This window comes from Xiphias gladius, chromosome 2, assembly GCF_016859285.1.
Source record: "Xiphias gladius isolate SHS-SW01 ecotype Sanya breed wild chromosome 2, ASM1685928v1, whole genome shotgun sequence".
NCBI classification, from domain to species: domain Eukaryota; kingdom Metazoa; phylum Chordata; class Actinopteri; order Istiophoriformes; family Xiphiidae; genus Xiphias; species Xiphias gladius.
Window position 1 is genome coordinate 9,101,675 of NC_053401.1, and position 18,485 is coordinate 9,120,159.

The 18,485-nt window shown below is 39.3% G+C and overlaps 1 protein-coding gene across 9 annotated transcripts in view; it reads right to left on the reverse strand.

The window, feature by feature from the left end:
• exoc4 (exocyst complex component 4) overlaps window positions 1-18,485 on the reverse strand; it is a 117,937-nt gene that overhangs the window by 89,852 nt on the left and 9,600 nt on the right. For all 9 annotated transcript variants that reach the window (XM_040146317.1, XM_040146294.1, XM_040146299.1 and 6 more), the window contains 3 exons: window positions 16,550-16,650; window positions 16,242-16,396; window positions 11,092-11,272 (listed from right to left, as the gene is read on the reverse strand). In XM_040146317.1, the coding sequence (XP_040002251.1) occupies window positions 11,092-11,272; window positions 16,242-16,396; window positions 16,550-16,650 (437 nt within the window). The remainder of the gene's footprint in view (window positions 1-11,091; window positions 11,273-16,241; window positions 16,397-16,549; window positions 16,651-18,485) is intronic.

Genomic DNA, 18,485 nt, shown 5'->3' on the forward strand with positions numbered 1-18,485 from the left:
ATAACCCCTCAATCTGTTCGGGAAAAGATCTTTTTTATAGGATAAATGATGGGCAAAAGGAATACATTTTATCAATGACCTCTATAGAGATACTTCATGTAATTTAAGGAACTGAAAGATCTATCTGATAAAGGGGATTTCTGGAAGTATTTACAGCTGAGGAGCTAAAGGGCTAAAGGTGGAACAGGAAGAGGAAAAAATGGTTCAAGACTTTTTAAATTCTCCTGGTTTATTACATTCTGCATCAATATTTTATTTTAAAAAATCTTAAATTCTCAGACTAGAATTTGCAAAAGCCTTAGATAAATCTGGCAAAGGGATCTTGATAGTGAGATTAGGGAAGATTTATGACAGGACTTGATTTCAAATGTAGGGTGAGATACAGGGGGATGCATAAATTAGGTTATTCCTTGATAAAATTGTACATACTGTAGATATTATTTTACCCCCCTGGAATTGTTTAAAATGGGCTTAACCCAAGATAATAAATGTTGAAAGTGTAACAAGGAAATGGGCACATTCCTACATGTTTCGTGGGAGTGTTCCTTGGTACTGTTCTTTTGGAAAGAGGTACTGAAACAATCTCTACCAGAATCCCCACAGATGTGTCTTTTTGGGGATAAATCGTTTATGCCAACAGGGCTTACTAAAGCAGAGTTTGGGCTGGCAGTAACAGGTTTTATTGTAGAATCCAGCCTTATTTTATGGAACTGGGAGAGCTCACATAGACCAGAGTGTACAGAGTGGATTAAAGGTATGACAGAGATTGCCAGGGTAAATAAATGTCAAAGTAAAACTAGCCAAATCTGGCATAATTTTCTGGCATACATTAAAGGTGCAACATGTTAGAGAGGGTACAGGGTACTGGTTACAGAAGTTGAAGGACTGTTGGGGTGCCAGGTTTTGTTTTAACTTTTTGTTTATACAGTTGTCTATTATATTTTCCATTTTTATTTAGCTATGCCATATTTGTACTATTTGCTTTTTTGTATGATGTCAAAATGGTAAAACTAATAAAAACTTAAATGTCGAGAAATTAACTAGAAAAGTGAACTTTTGTGAAAAATAGCTCTCATGTTAAGTTAAATGGGTGTGGGGTCATAGCACTTGTTCACAAATGTTCGTGTAATAGCGCAACGCAAATATGCAAGTTAAACAAGCACATACATTCTTCCACCACACACGTAATTACTACCTAATAAACTTCCCCTCATCTCAGGTAGTGCTGGAGTCCATATCACACACGCCCTCTCCAACCGACAACACCAGGGCTTCCACTTGCCACCAGCGTCATGCTGCAGCTAATCCTATCAGTGTATTAATTACTAATGATGAGCTGGTGGTGCGAAACCCCCACTTGGTTGCAAGCAAACGCCCAAGAAGACTTAATGAAATGCCAGCGCTGGACTGATGAAGGGCTCCGACCCTACTTAAATTGCATTAGCCCAGAGACAGAGTGAACTTTGGAGGCAATTAACTGGTCTGCTAGGACAGGGAGAAAGATGGAGGTATAGGAGGCAGAAAGTAACACAGAAGGAGAGAAGGACAGAAGGAGAGATAAAGGTGGGAAAGAGTCATGTTGAATAGAAAGAGCAAAGGATTATAGGAAGAGAACTAACATTGAACAGAATGTTAAAGAGAAAATGGGCATGGAAAGAGAGAAAGGAGGGAAAAGTGAGAAGGACAAAGAGAAAATACAACAGACCAAGTTAAATAACCAGTTGTTGCTGATTTAACACCTCCAATTGAAGTTAAAAAAGATGGTTGGTTTACCTACCTCTATTTAAGGGGCGTCCTACTAATGTTGGTGAGGCCACAAGCCTTCTGTAGACAGGACTCACCCATCTGCCTCCAAGCAGCAGCAAACCACCTTACACAGCTAGTAAGTCAAGAAAGTAAAGCTTTTGCCAATGTCACCTCACATTTTACCAATTATTTCTTTATCCATTGCAAAACTTATTTCATAAGAAGTGCTACATTGGTCCTGACAAAGTTTCTTTGTTGAAAAGCCAAACTACTGCAAATTATTTTTTTCTTTGTTTTTTTTTTTCTTGTTACAAGCAGATAGGATGACACTGAATAAATATATCTCAATCTTATATATCTCACCCACACTAAACTCCCTAGCATCTGCTCGACACAAACAAGGCACAACCTAGCTGCCTTGCACTGAATGTTCCAGAGATAGCAGGAAATTGTGCATGCAAAGCTACAATACCTATTTAATTCTTTGTTTGAGGTTGAGGATGACACCCACACTAATCTATCACATTGCTACTTACCTACTGTACGAAGTGATGCGACATGAAAAACTTTACGGATGGAAATACTTTTGTCTCCTAATAGTAAAACAAATACAATAATGTTCTGTAATAATGTGCTGTAACTGCATTTCAACTGACACAATCTTGTACAGACTTTGTTCCAAAATGAATACATTTGATAAATGTAAAATAATCTGAAATATTAATTTTGTTTGATAAAAAGTAAAAAAAAAAAAAAAAAAAATCTATGAAAGATTGTGCTAGTCAGCTAATCATTAATCAGAGAGCAGCAACTTTCCACAACCAACAATATGACCTCAAAGTGCTATACTTGTCTCCATACAATGAACAAGAGAATCTTGTCTTCCTTCCTCCGTCCTCCCTCTTACCCATCATGTCAGGCATGTTAAATCTTAAAATCACTATTAGCAAAAAAGAGGCAGAGTTCCTATTACTGTCACCTGTGTATGACCGAACAGGTTCATCAGTGAGGCACAATTAAAGAGTGACAAAGAAATTCCAAAAATAAAGGCAACAGATATCAGGAATTGGTATTTTGGATTACAAAAAAGGCAAAAGGACCGAAAGAATTATGTTGCAAAAAAAGAGTGACCAAAAAATAAAATGGGACAGAGTGAAGGACAGAGAAGTGATGGTGAGTAGAAGCTGTCCCTCTCTCAAGGCCAGCTTAGGAAAATAAAGAACTGCCCCAGTGACCGCACCAAGAGCATCACAATGATGCAAAAATACACAGATCCACAAGTGACCAAAATAAACAAATTCAGTGTCTACAATATTAGTTGTATCAGTTCAGAATGAGAGCCATTTCTAATTTAGTAAAATCTTGGCGCATTCATAACATCTGATGAAACTGGCTCTGCTATCAGTGGATGAGAAATGGGATTTCATGGAAATTAGGCAAATATAATGTTAACACACTCTCTCCCCCTCTCAACGGCTTTGAAATTGGCAGAACCTAGCACCAGATGGAAACAAACTCATGTCTCTTACCACTTACCGGCATCTATTCTGTTTGAACAGTTCAGGTTGAAAGTCTGGCATTTAAACATCAAAGCATCATCTTAGCAACTTCTTCAGCGTATATGGATCTTGATAAGTTAGCCAAAACAATATCTCCATTCTTCATGAGTTCAATGCACTGCAAAAACACAAAGTTTTTTTTGCAAAGTTTACGTGCAAGTTTACGTAAGGTAATTGATTTTCTATTTATATTTAAAATCTTGTTTGGAGTATTAATTGGATGATTTAGTGCTGACTAAGCAAGGCTGTTTGACTTAATTCAAGTAAATATAACTTGCTTTGTATTAATAAGCAATTTCATCTTATTTGGGATAATCTTTAGCTGGATACCAGGGACACATCTGCTATAGGACCTCCAGTATGCTTTGACACTTTTTTTCAGACAAAACGAAGGAGACACTTCCTGAGAAAGGACTAACTTTCTAGTAACTCCTTCATTATTAGATGATGGAGTTACTTAAAATTTTAGCACTTTTTAACATTTGTTAATTATTAGTAAACACAAAGTAAAATGAATACTGATGGGAATTTCATTAATTTTGCAAGTATTGGTAGACTTAAAATTTTGACTTGATGATGGCGCTAGAGAAAAAGTCAGAGGATCACCAGAGTTACTGAGATTCATCCTCTACGGACCATGAATGGCTCTACCAAATTTCATGGCAATCCAATAGTTGTTGAGATATTTCAATTTGGACCAAAATCATAGTTACACTGATTGATATTGCCATAGCTAGAGACACAGCATCAGTTGGCATGTTGGCTCAATGGTTATACATCTCACAACTTGAAGATTGTTGCTTCAAAACCTGATTGAGCGAGGCTCTATACAGCCAATGTGAAGTTTTGTTATCAAGAAATCTTGTTTTAAGAATTCTGATAGTTGGAAATCCAGACTTATTTTAAAATCACTTACTGCATTGGAAGCCAAATTCGCTTGTTTCGAGAAAAAGAAAGGTCATATCTAAAATTTTTTCACTTCAATACGATAGGGCATTGTCTTAGTGTGGACTTCCACTGTGACTTCCACTCAAAGGTTACAGAGAGTTGATTGAGAAACAGAAGAGGAGTAAAGGAACTGCCTGAATTCACTAAAAATCAATATTCATGAGTGAATCTGTGAAACAATGAATGGAAAAAGGGGTGTTATCTAAAGATGTACGACATGGCAAATGGCTCCTCACACCAGATAATAAGACTAAGCTCAAGAGTTCATATCAACTCAAGTGTGTGTGCGTGTTTGTCTGTTTATGCGTGTGAGTGGGCACAAAACACAATCTTTCTCAAGGGCACCCGTGACAAAGAATCATTTCCACCACAACTATTCAATGTTATTCTATCAACGAACCAAACTCGTTCTGCAGTTGACTGGCTTGGGTCTTGCCCCAAACTTAAATCAGTCCACTGGGCTGAGTGTGAAGTTTTATTAAAAAGTAAAGAAAAGCTTTATGGAAGTCTGCCTTTGTAATTCATTACCAGCACTCTCATTTATTTCTTCCAAACGAAATGTCCTGATGTCACCCTTTGTGCTTGGAGAAAGTGAATACTCATCTTCCACTCTGTCCATTAGGACCCTAACACAAACAAATCAGACCAATTAAGAAAGTGTCATTAAAAGCTTTGCAGGTGAGCACTTATCAGTGGGTAAACTCAGGAGCAATCAATTTGCTACAATTACAGAAATAACTGTCACTTAATTTTCCCTTTCCTTTTTCCCATCCTTCTTATTGTGTCATCTGAAAAGCAGCTGAGAGAACAATCTCAACTCTTTGTTCCTTTCTCAAGGCTTATTGAAATCGTTCATTTTCCCACTAAATCCCCTGGCTCGTGTCTTGTCACAAAACATATTGACTGATATCCCTCACTGCTAGTTTGAAGTTAAAGCCCAAAGTGTCCTTGGCCGTCAAAGAAAGGTTTCTGTATACACCCTGTATTGACTGTGTTCCAGAAACTTCAATAACCTTCACAATTTGGACACAGCGTCAGCCACAACTACTCCCGCAGCACTGAACTACCGGTTCCCAGTGGGGGTTCCCACCTGAAGTGGGCTGCATCAAGTCAATCTTTTGAAGGCTATCTTGTTTATGAAGGAAAGGAAGATGTGCCTGTGTGTTCACTGAAACCAATTTTATTTCCCTCTGTGTCCTTGCTGCATCCCCAACATTTATAAGTGTACTTATTGTTTCAAATAAAAAGAAAGAGGAATGACAGACTGGTGTTTCAATTGATACTATCCTCTAAAAATGATTTTTCATTTCTATGAGTCAAAATAGCTGTGTATATGTTGCAAGGACATTGATTACTGTATATTATAACTGAATAGCAAAAGAGAAGACAAAACATATCAATATACCTAAATATAGAGCACTGACAACATTACAATTCACCAGAATTGGTTTAAGTTGTGTGAACCCCGCCTCTTTGTTGTTAGCAACTGCTAGTCTGTCAAGCTGTTGGAGCTAGCAAGGCACCCACACTGTCACTAACTGCACTCCCTGAAGAAATATTACACAATTTTTTGAAAAACAAAAAAGCAATTTCAGAGAGAAGTAGACAGAATGCTCTACAGTGTGTGTTTGAGGGATATATCAGGGAAGTCAAACCAACTCCACAGCAAAAACACATTAAAAAGTTAAAGATAGAAGCTAAAGCCTACAGATCTTGATGTAAAAGTGAACCACCATATCAACTGGCAGTTGAGACAGAAGAGTATGAATTAAGGGGCAACACTGTTCCTGTAAAGTCGGGTAGATTCACTGTCATTAAATAGCAAAAACAGCATGTGTATACAATCAGTATACCTTCAGTAGCTTGCGTAGCATAGAAGTTCTAGTTAATGATGGATGTGCTATACTCTACTAATGTTAGCTCCACAGGTTTTCGCGCCCATCTGATCGGACTTGCTTTGTTCGGTATCACTGTTACACGTGCCCCAGGCACAACATTTAACCATGACTAGCTCGAAATCCACAAAACCAGCCTGAAAGTAACAAAAATCTGAAATGATTACATGAGTGTCTATGGAGCACAGCCATATAGGTGTCAGACCCTGGTCGGAGCTAGCTGATGCTACACTATGATTGAGCAGTCTGCAATCGAGGGGCTCTGTGTTATTGCTTACTGAGACTGTGCTCATGCCCTAGTAGTCTTTATCTACTGCATTTTTTTCATTTTAGCTATACAGTAAACAAAGTTAAGCATATTATTTAGTAACATCTGAACCCTTTGGGTTTACTTTATTTGCCTTGTATCAAGGAGTTTATGAGGGTACTGTTCATAATGGAGCACTGAATTCTCTGATTTAATACTGTACATGTGTGGTACACATAAAAAACACCTGACTAGTACAGTCGTATTACAACATATATCTATCCCAAAAGCTATACATGCTGATGATCTTCCAAGTTGGACAACTGCACGAAACTCATCTGAGAAACTTTTTAGTTAAAGTTGAAGCCACAGTACCGTTTACAACGCAGGACAAAATATTGTGTCCTCTTTTGCAACACAGAGTCATAAAATGTATCAACAAGTCAAGGAAATTAATGCAAAAGCAGGCATCAGCGTTTGATTAAGTCTGTGAGAGAGATGAGACTTTGCAACACCATGAAGATGGCAGACTTCAATGCGCTCCAGCAATATGTATAATATATATAACAGCACTTTGGAGGGGAGAATAAATGTGACACATTGATTAAAATGTTGGATGAGAACAACGTAGTGATGTCTGTGCTTCATATCTAATTAAAAGAGATCATTGTCTTCTGGCTACTCTCTGGCAGTTCAATTTGCCTCGTTTTCCCTCTGCTGATGAGCTGAGAAAAGGTGGTGCATATTTAAGAAACTTGTATATTGAAATATCTTTGGCACATAACATCCCCTTTGTCTTGGTTAGTCTACAGAAATAAAAAGATTCAATTATGAAGCAGATTTAGACTAAGATATAGGCTCTTTTCTGAATCAAAAAAGATAGGGGAGCAGGAATGTGATCAGACACACATAAAAATAGGAAAATAATATTAGAGGATTCTGTTAGAAATGGATGGAAACAATTTGTTACATCACCAAAGCCCAGGAAAATCAGTCAAAAAGAGAGAGTTTTATATCTCTAGCTACAGCAGAATATGCAGAAGTTCAAGTTCCCTGGTCAGGTTTCTATGATCTAGACATCAGTTCTTTCAGAAGGCAGATAGTAAACATCCATCCATATTTTTGAATGCAGGCTCAGAGTTCCTTGTCTGCAGAGAGGAAGCCACTCATTGAAAGTGTGATTTGCACTCTGGTCACACACTCGCGGCAGACAACGGACATGGCAAGCAGTCACCCAACCACAAATCCTTGCAGAATGCGCAAATGGCAAGCTAATTAACAAACTCCTACGCCTCAAACCGAACAGCCGACAAGGTCAAAGGGTGATCGACGTCAGTAGCCACAGACACTGTGTACCAAATCCACATTAAATAACACTCCCGCTAGGCGATCTTAATGAAGAATGCATGGAGAGATTTACAAACTGTGATCTTTTATGAACTATGTTACCCAATTACCTGATAACGCATTGTGACTTCTATCTTGTTGATGATTCACTTGGCACATGTTGTTGTTTAGACTAACATTTTAACTCAGAGGACATCACATTAAATGTGCCAGGCTGACAGGCTGTCCTAATTGTGTGATAGTGCTATACTGTATTTTCTGAAGTGGAAAGAGAGGCACATTAAACATTTACGGATAAACCCAAATTCCAGTTACTCTTATAGAAAACAGAGTGCTTTGAAGAAGAAGATGGAAAAGGGAAAAAGAGCCGTCAGAGATAGAGAGCAGTGAAGGCATGTGGTGGTGCACAGTTAGAAATGTAAATTCGATCATGGTGTAACTAATCAATAGATATACTCACACACATTCTGCAGAAAGCCACTGGAAAAAACTGTGAAGCGGCATTAAAACACTCCTTCAAGCATCAATACCACTGATTACCATTCAGTCTTTAATGCCTGAATCAACCAGTGAAATAAACAACAAGTAGGAGCATCTCCAGAATTTCTGAACAGGGATTAGAACCAATACATGAATCCTGACTTTTTAAAGCTTGTTTACCTACTCCCATTCCAAGCCAATCGGGCCTCAGTCACACATTGATGAACGGCTTTTCTCAGCCGAGGCCTTGTAACTGGGTGCACCCCATGTTTCTGTCGGCTCTTGCATCTGTCTGCTGGTATGTCATGTGGAAAGGTCAACCTGGTTTCTCCACCTCTCAAAGTGGGTGAAAAAAATAACACCTACCAAGAGATTTCTGTGTATGTCAAAGATGAGATCTGTGATCTGCAATAAGTACGACAGGCAAGGATTCAAATGATTTAACTGTAAAGGTGAAAAAAAGATACTAAAAGACAGTCTTCCTAGTAAGTGGCAAAAAGGTAGACTGAAGTAGTCTCAGGTGTCTCAATGACAATAAAATTACTTCTTACCTGGGCACATCGCAATTGCTACAAAGAAACTACAAGCTCTGTCTAAACTAAATCAACAAGATGCCCAAGGGAATTCTTCTGTTCAAGCCTTCATACCTATTTTAGAAGTATCAGTTTTATATTGCATATTTTTCAGGCAATAGCAAACTATTGTTTGGGGAAAAAAAGTTACAGTTGTTATTGTAGATCTGAAGAAAAGCAAACTCAAGAGAGAAACAGGATGAGACACTATCAAAGATTGTAACCAAATTCTGACCAATCCTGAGTAGGTTCCTGCCCCTTTGTGGGTCTTAAGATGTGAGATAAGAACCGCCTCAGTACATAATAATATTTAACGGACCCACTGTGGGAGCAGTAGGAATTTAAATTCTCTCATTGCTGATATGTGACTCTCTAAAACAGAGTGGGCTAAATGAAGGGGGTGAAAGGGAGTGTGGCAGTTGTGAGAGAAAAAGAAGGCAAGATAATGAGATTAAGAAGGAAATTACAAGGAGTACGAGGAGTAAGCACAAGGTATTGTGAAACGGAGAGACTGTAATACAGAGGTAGTAGCAATGATGCTTAAGAAGGAAGGAAGGAGCAAGGGAAATGGAAATGGAGAGCGGGAGACAACAACAAACCAACAAGCAAAACATGAGAGAAATGGCAAGGGGGAAGGAGGGATGGACGAGGGGCCTTCATATTGATACAATCGGTCAGGAAATAATAACACAAGTGAGTGAATAAGAAAACCTCATTTCATGTAATGAGTATTCTAATCAAGAGATTACATTATCTCATATCGCAGAGACAGGGGAGAGTGGAGTCCCTGGCAACTGGGTGTTGGCAGGGGTCGCATGCTGGGGAATGGCTTAATATGCCTTCTGTAACTGCACTGGTACAGCAGAGCTGTTACAGTACATGCCTACGCACATTCACGGCCTCGGAAACGCACACATACACCTGAACACTCCTATATTTATGCATTCAAGCATGCCAGCTGAAAAAAACTGAAGTTATTGGAAGAAGATGAGCTGTAGTGCGTGAAGCTAGAAATAGATATGCTTTCAATTTAACTGGGCAACAGCATTCTGTCATTTTATGTATTTTTACACTTTTATTATCTGTAAAAACACTGGTGTGTGCTGAAGAAAAAACAAACAACAAAAACATTTACTTACTGATCTTGCTATCAATTACCATAGCAACAATCAAGTTAGCCCTGTGAGAAAATTTGTTTCCTGCTGTACTTTCTTGCCCTAAAAAGTTAAGTTCTTATGTGTCTTGTATATTTATATACTGTACACCTAAGTCATACATTTGATGAAGAAGAACCTAAGCCTCTTTAACAGAATCAAGCTTTCAAACAAGTTACAATTTAGTTATACAAGAGGCATGCTTCAGAAAAATGTCACTAATTTAAATTACATAACTCCCAGTGAAGGAGCATCAGGGAGAATGCTGTTTTCTTTGGTATGAACACACACAGGGAGACAGACAGACGCCCACACGCACACACCAATTTCTTTGAGAGCTACCACTGCCACAGATTTTCCTCCGAAATTCACCATGGGTCAGCTCAACAGCTGCTCGTCCCCTCCGCCAATCAAATAGGAGCAGGGAGCAAGAACCCAGCATAAATACACGCCAATTAAAGAACCCAAAATTAATCCAAGCAATCAAGCTTCCCCTCTCTTTTTCCTTTGCTACTTCTTGCTGACAGATTGAATGCCATCCATCACATCCCTGCCAGTTTCTCTGCTGATTAATTTACTGTAAGAGAAGGTGCCTTAAGAAATGAGTGGAAAATAAATCAAGGATGAACAAATCTCCATGGCAGTGAATAAAAAATAAAAGCCTGGGGGTATGCGGAAGACAAAACAACAACCCTGAGTTCTGAAAGTACCTTGTTACCAGGTGCAGTGCTACAATATGGCTCTGTACTATAAGTAGCATTGGTAAACATAATGGACACTAGAAGAGGAAAATAATACCATACATCAAAGTAGGGTTTATTTGTAGATTTTACAAGTTTTTTGCTCACACAAGGATAACTTACTTTCAACTACTGGACTGAAGGACATGGCAAACCCTGCTTTGTGTTATCCAGTTTCCCACACAGATCATTTGATTCCCATTTAATCTTTATAGGTTATAGCTTCATTTTTATTTTATCTCTAAGGATTGGATATTAGTTTTTTGTGCCCTCCTTTTCATATACGTAGAAGTGAGTGTCAAACATCTGCCAGAAACCTCTGACTACCTTAAAATACGCTGAGCACATCCTGTATATCAATGGTCGAGGGACATTTCGTCTATCACTGTTGTCCAAAACTGACCTGGAGCACTGTCTGGATTTTGGCAGAGACGTCCGCCTGCTCGTAGAGCTTGATGCCCTCTTCGTGGGCCCCGCCCGGGCACTGCACCGCGATCCGCTGCAGGTGGGCCAGCACCACACTGTGAGCCTGAGCCACTGCCTTGAACTTATCAAACAAAAGCTCCAGCAGTTCTAGCAGCAGCCTGCAGAGGGAGCCAGAGAGAGCAGAAAGGGACAGAAAATTAGAAACATATTGGACGGAGAGGAGGAAAGCGGGTAGCAAAGACACGGAGGAGAGAGGGAAAAAGAGGGAGCTCAAGCAAAGTTATGAGAAATTAGTCATGGTAATATTCAATAAAAATAAAAGAAGGATGTGATATATTTTTTCACTTTTTGACACACTCTAATACAGGAGCTAAGAAACCCAGCCAGCTCTACATTAACTCAACATTTTTATTAGTAAAGATCAACTGGACTTGAGCCACCGAGGAATTCAGCTTCTGTTTGAATATTAGAAGTAAAGGAAAATTAGTCTTAGTGTGTGGTGATATTGCTAGCGCCAGCTGGCACGTCAGTTAACAGATTTTCTGGTATCGTCAACAATGACTATAGAAAGCAAAAGAGTATTCTGACAGGTAACAATCACTTTCTGTGCTCCTTCAGGTTTGCCTTACCTACAAATTCATGTTATCCATGAAGACAGCTAAGAAATACAGATGCCTTTGATAATCTAATGTATCATGGTAAGCAGAATCCAAATGCCCTTTTTTTTTCCTACTTGATTAAAACTTGATTTTATAATAACACAGTCATTGCAGTTGTATCAGAAGTAGAGTATATTGTTCTATCTCTGTGAGGAGATTATCTCAGCTTCTGCTTGGCCTTAAATTTTCCCTTTCCTCTTCACTGTCACGTGAAGAATATGCGTGTGGACAGACACAATCTTCCAAATGAAGAAATGATTCCTATTGCGCTGTATTTACCTACATAGTCAAGATGAATAATCAATTAAAAAGTAAAACTACTATGCATAAATCAAACTTATGACTTGAGGTAAAGTAGAATACAGGCAAAACTAAAGCTGTCAAAATGAAAATGACTGAGAGAATGGATATCAAACAGATGATCTATCCAAAAATCATTACTGAGTATATTTCACATGACCAATTAGGTACTGCAGTTCCCTCTTTTCAATCGCAGTTCAGCAGATACTGACAGATATTTTACCTGCAGTAAAGGCCCAGCACTTGGGCTGGCGATTGTTAAAGTAGTGAGGTGCCCAACTTGGACTCAAATGACCAGCTACTCTCATTAGTTCTAAGTGGCTCTGGCTGAAGAAGAGAGCGCAGCCAGAACCAAACTGACCTTCCACTTGATCTGACTGCTACGCCGTGGATTGGAAACTCACTGCTGCCTCATCTACGTTAATGCTTTCATACAGACCTTGCCTTAGCTGCTTTCTGCACAAGGACAAAGCTTTCAAAGTAAAGAGGGAACACAGGTTACATTAGTTGAGTCTGAATGAGTACCCAGTGCACCCATGCCAATGAGTGCCCACTTTATTTCTAGTGTAGATATTACAGTTAATATAAATACAGTGTCACTGTTTGTTTAACACTGGTTTTTTAGTACCCTCTTCTGGCATTTCATTGGGATTTTATTTAATTGGTAGTAAGTGACTAGTAGTGAGTAACCCTTTTTTACTTTATACATGACTACAGCTTAAGTTAAAAAAAATATATCAGCAAAGCTGTGCAAATGTTATATATCTGGTAAAAATGACAATGCTCAAATTCTTGTCAGTGTTCCCTTCCCTGGGACCCGTACCTTATCCAGTTAGCCTCTGATCTGACTGAATTTTTCCTGCACCTTCCTAATCAGCTTTGCTGCCGAATGAATTAAGGAAAAAAATTTGAGGCAAATAGGGCGCCTAACTATTAAATAACTCAAAAAAACATCAGCTGTAATGGCCTGAAATACAACTAACCAGGATAAAAATGTAGGCTCCAAACCAGAAAAGCTGTCACTGCCAAAAACAAACAATATGCCTAATGTATATTCATACGCACCTTAGCCCATGCCTCATTAATGCCAATCGAATACAAATTACCACCAATTTAAATACTGCATAAAAAAAAGAATGCTTAAAGTTTTGGGAAGTGGCCAAGGTTTCCTGGGAAGGTATAAGGATAATCTAGAAGCAAGATGGATGTTTCACTAGGGGGCATTTTGGTCGGCTGTCTGTCACTACACAGGCAGTAGCAGCGAGTAAATGTTATTAATGGAGAGGAAAGCAGGCACAAATCACTATGAGCTATAACTCAGTGAATGGAAGATTTTCATGAGACGAAGAGAGGAGCTGTGAAATGCCACGGAGTGAGGGAACCTCTCTCTCGCTCCCTCTCTCATGTATAAACATGAAGGGCTGACAAGAAAAAGGATACATGGTGAACATGGGCCTTCAGAAAACGGAAAAACAATATATGATAGCGTACACCTGCACACCTGCCTGAGTTGGACACACACATTTACATCACTGACCTTGTCAAGTCCAGTCAATTTTATTTATATAGCACCAAATCATACCAGAAGTTATTTGAGGGCACTTTTGATATAGAGTAGGTCTGGACCATACTCATTATTGTACCTTGACCTTGTCACCTCCTCTTTAGTTCAATCTGTAAGTGCACTCCAACCACATCTCCCACCTCACTTCTCTCTAACTCTCTCTCACACACACACATACACACATACACACACACACACACACACACACACACACACACACACACACACACACACACACACACACACACACACACACGCACACACACACACCCCATAGACAGACGCACACATACAAAGGGTAGACAGCCCAGTCCTTCTCATTATCTCCCAGCAGAGGCCATCCTAATCCATATCGTCTGTTCTTTGAGACCTCACTTCTCATTTCCCCTCAGGATCGAAGCTGACACATACAGCTGATGAACAGTCAGGACAGACAGCAGGGAGCGCACACATGGAAATACAGTCCCTGGCTAACGGACCTGACAGTACATCTGCGTGTGTGTTTTCATTTTTGGAGGTCAATGATAGTGCCCACATTAGATTAACATTAGTTGTAGTAGTCAGTCTGGCATACTGTGTTAGTAGTCAGTCACAGATAAATAAACTACCATAAATACTTGTCTACGGAGTGTTTAAAGAACCGTGTTGACGTACTAAATGTCCAATCCTGCTGTCATACACAAATAGACATAAAGTAGAAACACATTCACACAAATTTGCTCCTCAGACTTTTCCAGTGACCACTCTACTGAACAGGCAGAAAAAAACAGTACGTAAGAGACAAGCGATCAGTCTTGTGATCAATGAGGTTCTCTTGTTTTTAAATTGAATTTAAAATGCTTAGCCTTTTATTTTAATGTTCTTTGGTCATTCAAGCATTTCTTCACTTTAAATCAGGTCTCTTTCTGAGGGATTCAGATTAGATTCAGAATCTCCTATATACCAAAAACAAAGAAAAGGGAAATATGGCTCTGTTTTGTAATGCAAATGAAAAAGGAATATGAGTTCAACAAGCATGATTATATGTAAATTAAACTGAACTACTCACAGATCAGTGGTGCATGCTAATAACTTTGATGCATGGAGTGGAAACCTGTATGGAGTATCTTTATGAAAGTAAGATCTAGTGAGAGGAGTTGGAAATGAAAACGCACTTTCAATGTGGCTGATCACAGAGGACATGAATGAGAACATGCTGTAAAGTGCTTAAGTCTTGCCTGCAAGTCTGCAGTGCCATAAAATATAGTGTGCAATAATGCAAGACCATTGTTCCCTACAAGTGGTACATTGGTTGGAGTTTCCATAGCAACAAGCCTCGACTTTAAATTGAAGTGAACATAGGCAGAACTAGGTGTGTATGTATCCAAATACAAACACACACACAAACCTCTAAGTGTTCACCCAAATGCAATTCTGTATGCTCTCACACAAATACTGTGTTTAGCGCTCACACACGTACACACACGCAGGCAAACTTAAAACAATCTGTAAGGAGCAGAGCTGGGAATGAGCTACACGGTGGCATATTATATTGAGGTCAGATGAGATTCAGCAGGCAACAGGAGCAGGAAAGCAGACAAGGCCAGAGAGAACATCCCTGACAGAAAACAAGACATTCCTCTTAAATGGTTCAGGATCAGTGGACTGAGACCTGTGCTTCCCAAGTCTGCTCACTGTATGTGTATGTCTGCAGGAGCTGACGTGACTGCTTTTAAAATGTAGCAGTCCTCTATGGCAGGTGTGAAATTGTTTGTGTATGTATGGGTGTGTTTAACCATGACTTGTCTAGGTTTAAAGCAGCAGAGTATCTGTTTTCATGGTCTGAGGCAGGTGTATCTCCAGTCCTAGTCTTTACTGTGTTTCATACCTGGTTGACTGTCTGACTATGAACACCCTGGGAATGCATTCAAAACATTCTCTCTACTGCCTTCACTGTCAACTCTTAATATACCTAAAATACCCACTGCATGTAACACCAAAAATGACTGACGACTGATCCAAGTCATGTTAGTATTTATAAACAGCTGTAAAGTATTAGTAAGAATCTACAGGGAAGGTTGATAAAGTCCTGTCAAGAAACGTTAAGTTAATACACTCAACTTTGACAACCACTGGAGAGAATGGCCACCTTTTCCATAATGACACTGGGAAAATGATTCTAATGGGAATACTACAGCTACAGAAGAATAAACAAGAAAGTTGCTTTAATAAAACTCTTTTGCATAGATATAATACTGCAGGGATTATAAATGACAGCTTTATTTAGGTCTTTTATCGGTGGTAACAACAGTAGCTGCATACTGCTGTTTACATTGATCATTTTGGAAACATTGCTAATGCCACTTATTATCTTCTGTCAGGCAAATATTATCATTTCAAAAAGATGGGTTTCATCTTTCAATAGAACTGCGCCCTCTTCATGGCTATCTATTTACAGTATCGCCCTTTCCCTCCTCATTTACTATTTATTATTAACCTCCAGTAATCTCCATTTATTTTACTGATCTGTAGGAACTCACTCTTCAGGGGATCGCTCTTCACTCTCAAGAGGCCATGATATTTTAACATAGTGCCTTCCTCATCCTCCCTATCTCCATACTTTACCTTGGCTGGCTCTCCTGGGCCAAGTTTTCTCCCCTCTGGTAAGCATGGTCTGCTATCTGAGTGGTGGACCTCTTGACAATCTGTTTCAGTTCAGGTTCCAGCCGCTCCATTATGGCTTTGATGGTCTCTGGGATTTTCTTCAACTTGGCCAGAGCCTGATGAACAAGGACAATGCGAACATTTTTACTTGAAGCAAAAACATAGCAGAGACACTGAAATAACACAAAGGTGGTTGTAGCATCACTGAGGTGTTAAAATTTACAATTAACAGTTTCTACTATTCATTAATTTTCATGTACAGTATGTACCTTGATGAGGATGCCCATGAACTCAGCACTGTTCTCCTCCGGATCCACCTCAGGGAGGTCGGCTTGGTTCAGCTCCCGCACATCCTGCTGCAGCTCACGCACTAAAGAAGGTATGCACGTACAGATAGGTTAGCTTTAGTGTAAGTGCTTATAAACTCTTTACAAGCACACAAATCTAATTAACTCAGTACTGGACAAATGAAAACAATAAAGAGCCCCTACACTGCTTTGCCTCTATTTTCACTCCCATTTATAAACCAACTGGTTTTCTATGTTATGGTGTTTTGAGCCATCTCGCTCTTAAGACACAAAAGCAAAGGCCTGTCATGAAACATGTCATGTCACCCCGTCAAATAAACATCTCAAATCTAGAGTATCTTATTATGGTACAATTTACAGTATATGGCATACATAAAATGAGTACTTTGTTTTAATTCGACACTCCGGAGAACTCTGAAAGTGTTTGTTAACTATTCAGCAGTTCCCTGAACATATAGATTATACAAATCTCCTCAGCTTTTTAAGAATGTAACACACTAAAACAAATAAAATTAGTTTTACAATATGAATATACTACATCTTTCTATTTTAAACGCACACACCTGCACCTATCCTGTTAACCCTCCCCCTCATGCTCTCACCATATGACTTAGCCACATTAGCGGCTAAATTGAGAGTGGCAGCATGGAGTGACACTCTAATTTCCATTAGATGGGGCCTCCCAATTCCCCATCAAAGCACGTTAAGAGAGTTAATGTTTATGGCAAGTTAATGGACTTTGGTTGTATTTCCTCTTTTCCCCATTCCAACTGTAGTTTGTGTAATAATTATGACAATTACTAGCTACAAATGAGGTGCTCTAATGCTATTAGACAAAATGGCAAGCTAGGCCACTGATGGAAGCTGGCTGCTGTGTCGTGACCACAGTTGTTAGAATTACGGTGTTTTGGCACTTATTGCCTTGTTGTAGCTAATTGCCAGTGGTTTCTTTGCATAATGTAGGGAAAACTTCAGTTTTTACATTCAGGCCTACAGGGAGGGTGAACTGAAAGCATATTTATTGTGCATTAGTGGTAATTCGTACATGTGTGTGTGTTCTTGTGTTTGAGGTCATGGGACACAAATACATGCTGATGTGCCGGGCTGAGTAAATGAAAAGAGGTGGAGTAAAAGATACATAACTGAAATGACAGCTGTAGCTGACAAAAGCACTTAGTGGGGGAAGAGCTAAACGCGAAAGAGAAAGAAGTAGAGAACGACAGAGAGAACCACAACAGTTTAATTAAACAACCACCTGATGGCATAAAAATGTTGTCAGGAGCCAATCACATCCTTATGTTGTAAATGTGTCACTGTCACACTAGTAAGACTGCAGCAGCAATAACGTAATATGCCTGTGGATGCTGAATGGTATGTATAGTAGGGTGCATGATTGCCTGGTATCCACAGATCTAGAAACCACACGGTGAGTCACTAATTTAGAATGCCAAGAGTGGGTGGTGAAAAAAGTGCCAGGCTTAATATAAAAACTCAGAAACACCAAGGGAACACCAAGTTATTGCAGGATTAACTTTTTTCATTATCCTCTTGTTTGTGTTCCTCCGTGCTCTGCCCGGAAGGAATGCAGTGCTGACTCTACACCCCTACAACCAAGAGAGAATTCATATATTCCCGAATACAGTTATATACTGCATTATCAGTCCCTGTTAAAAGCGCCTGTTACCGGTTTGAGTGTAATGAATGCTCCTCCCCTGCTGTGATGGCCGAGACACTGGGTGACTAATGGTACAGACAGGGGGCACAACATGATTATAACTTTAGTGTGGGAAATGTATACTATGATCATAGTTGAAGATTTTATGACATATACTGTAAGGAAAGAAATGTGGGTGTGTGCCTGTGTGCAATTGCGTGTTTATGTGCAAGGAGGCATCAG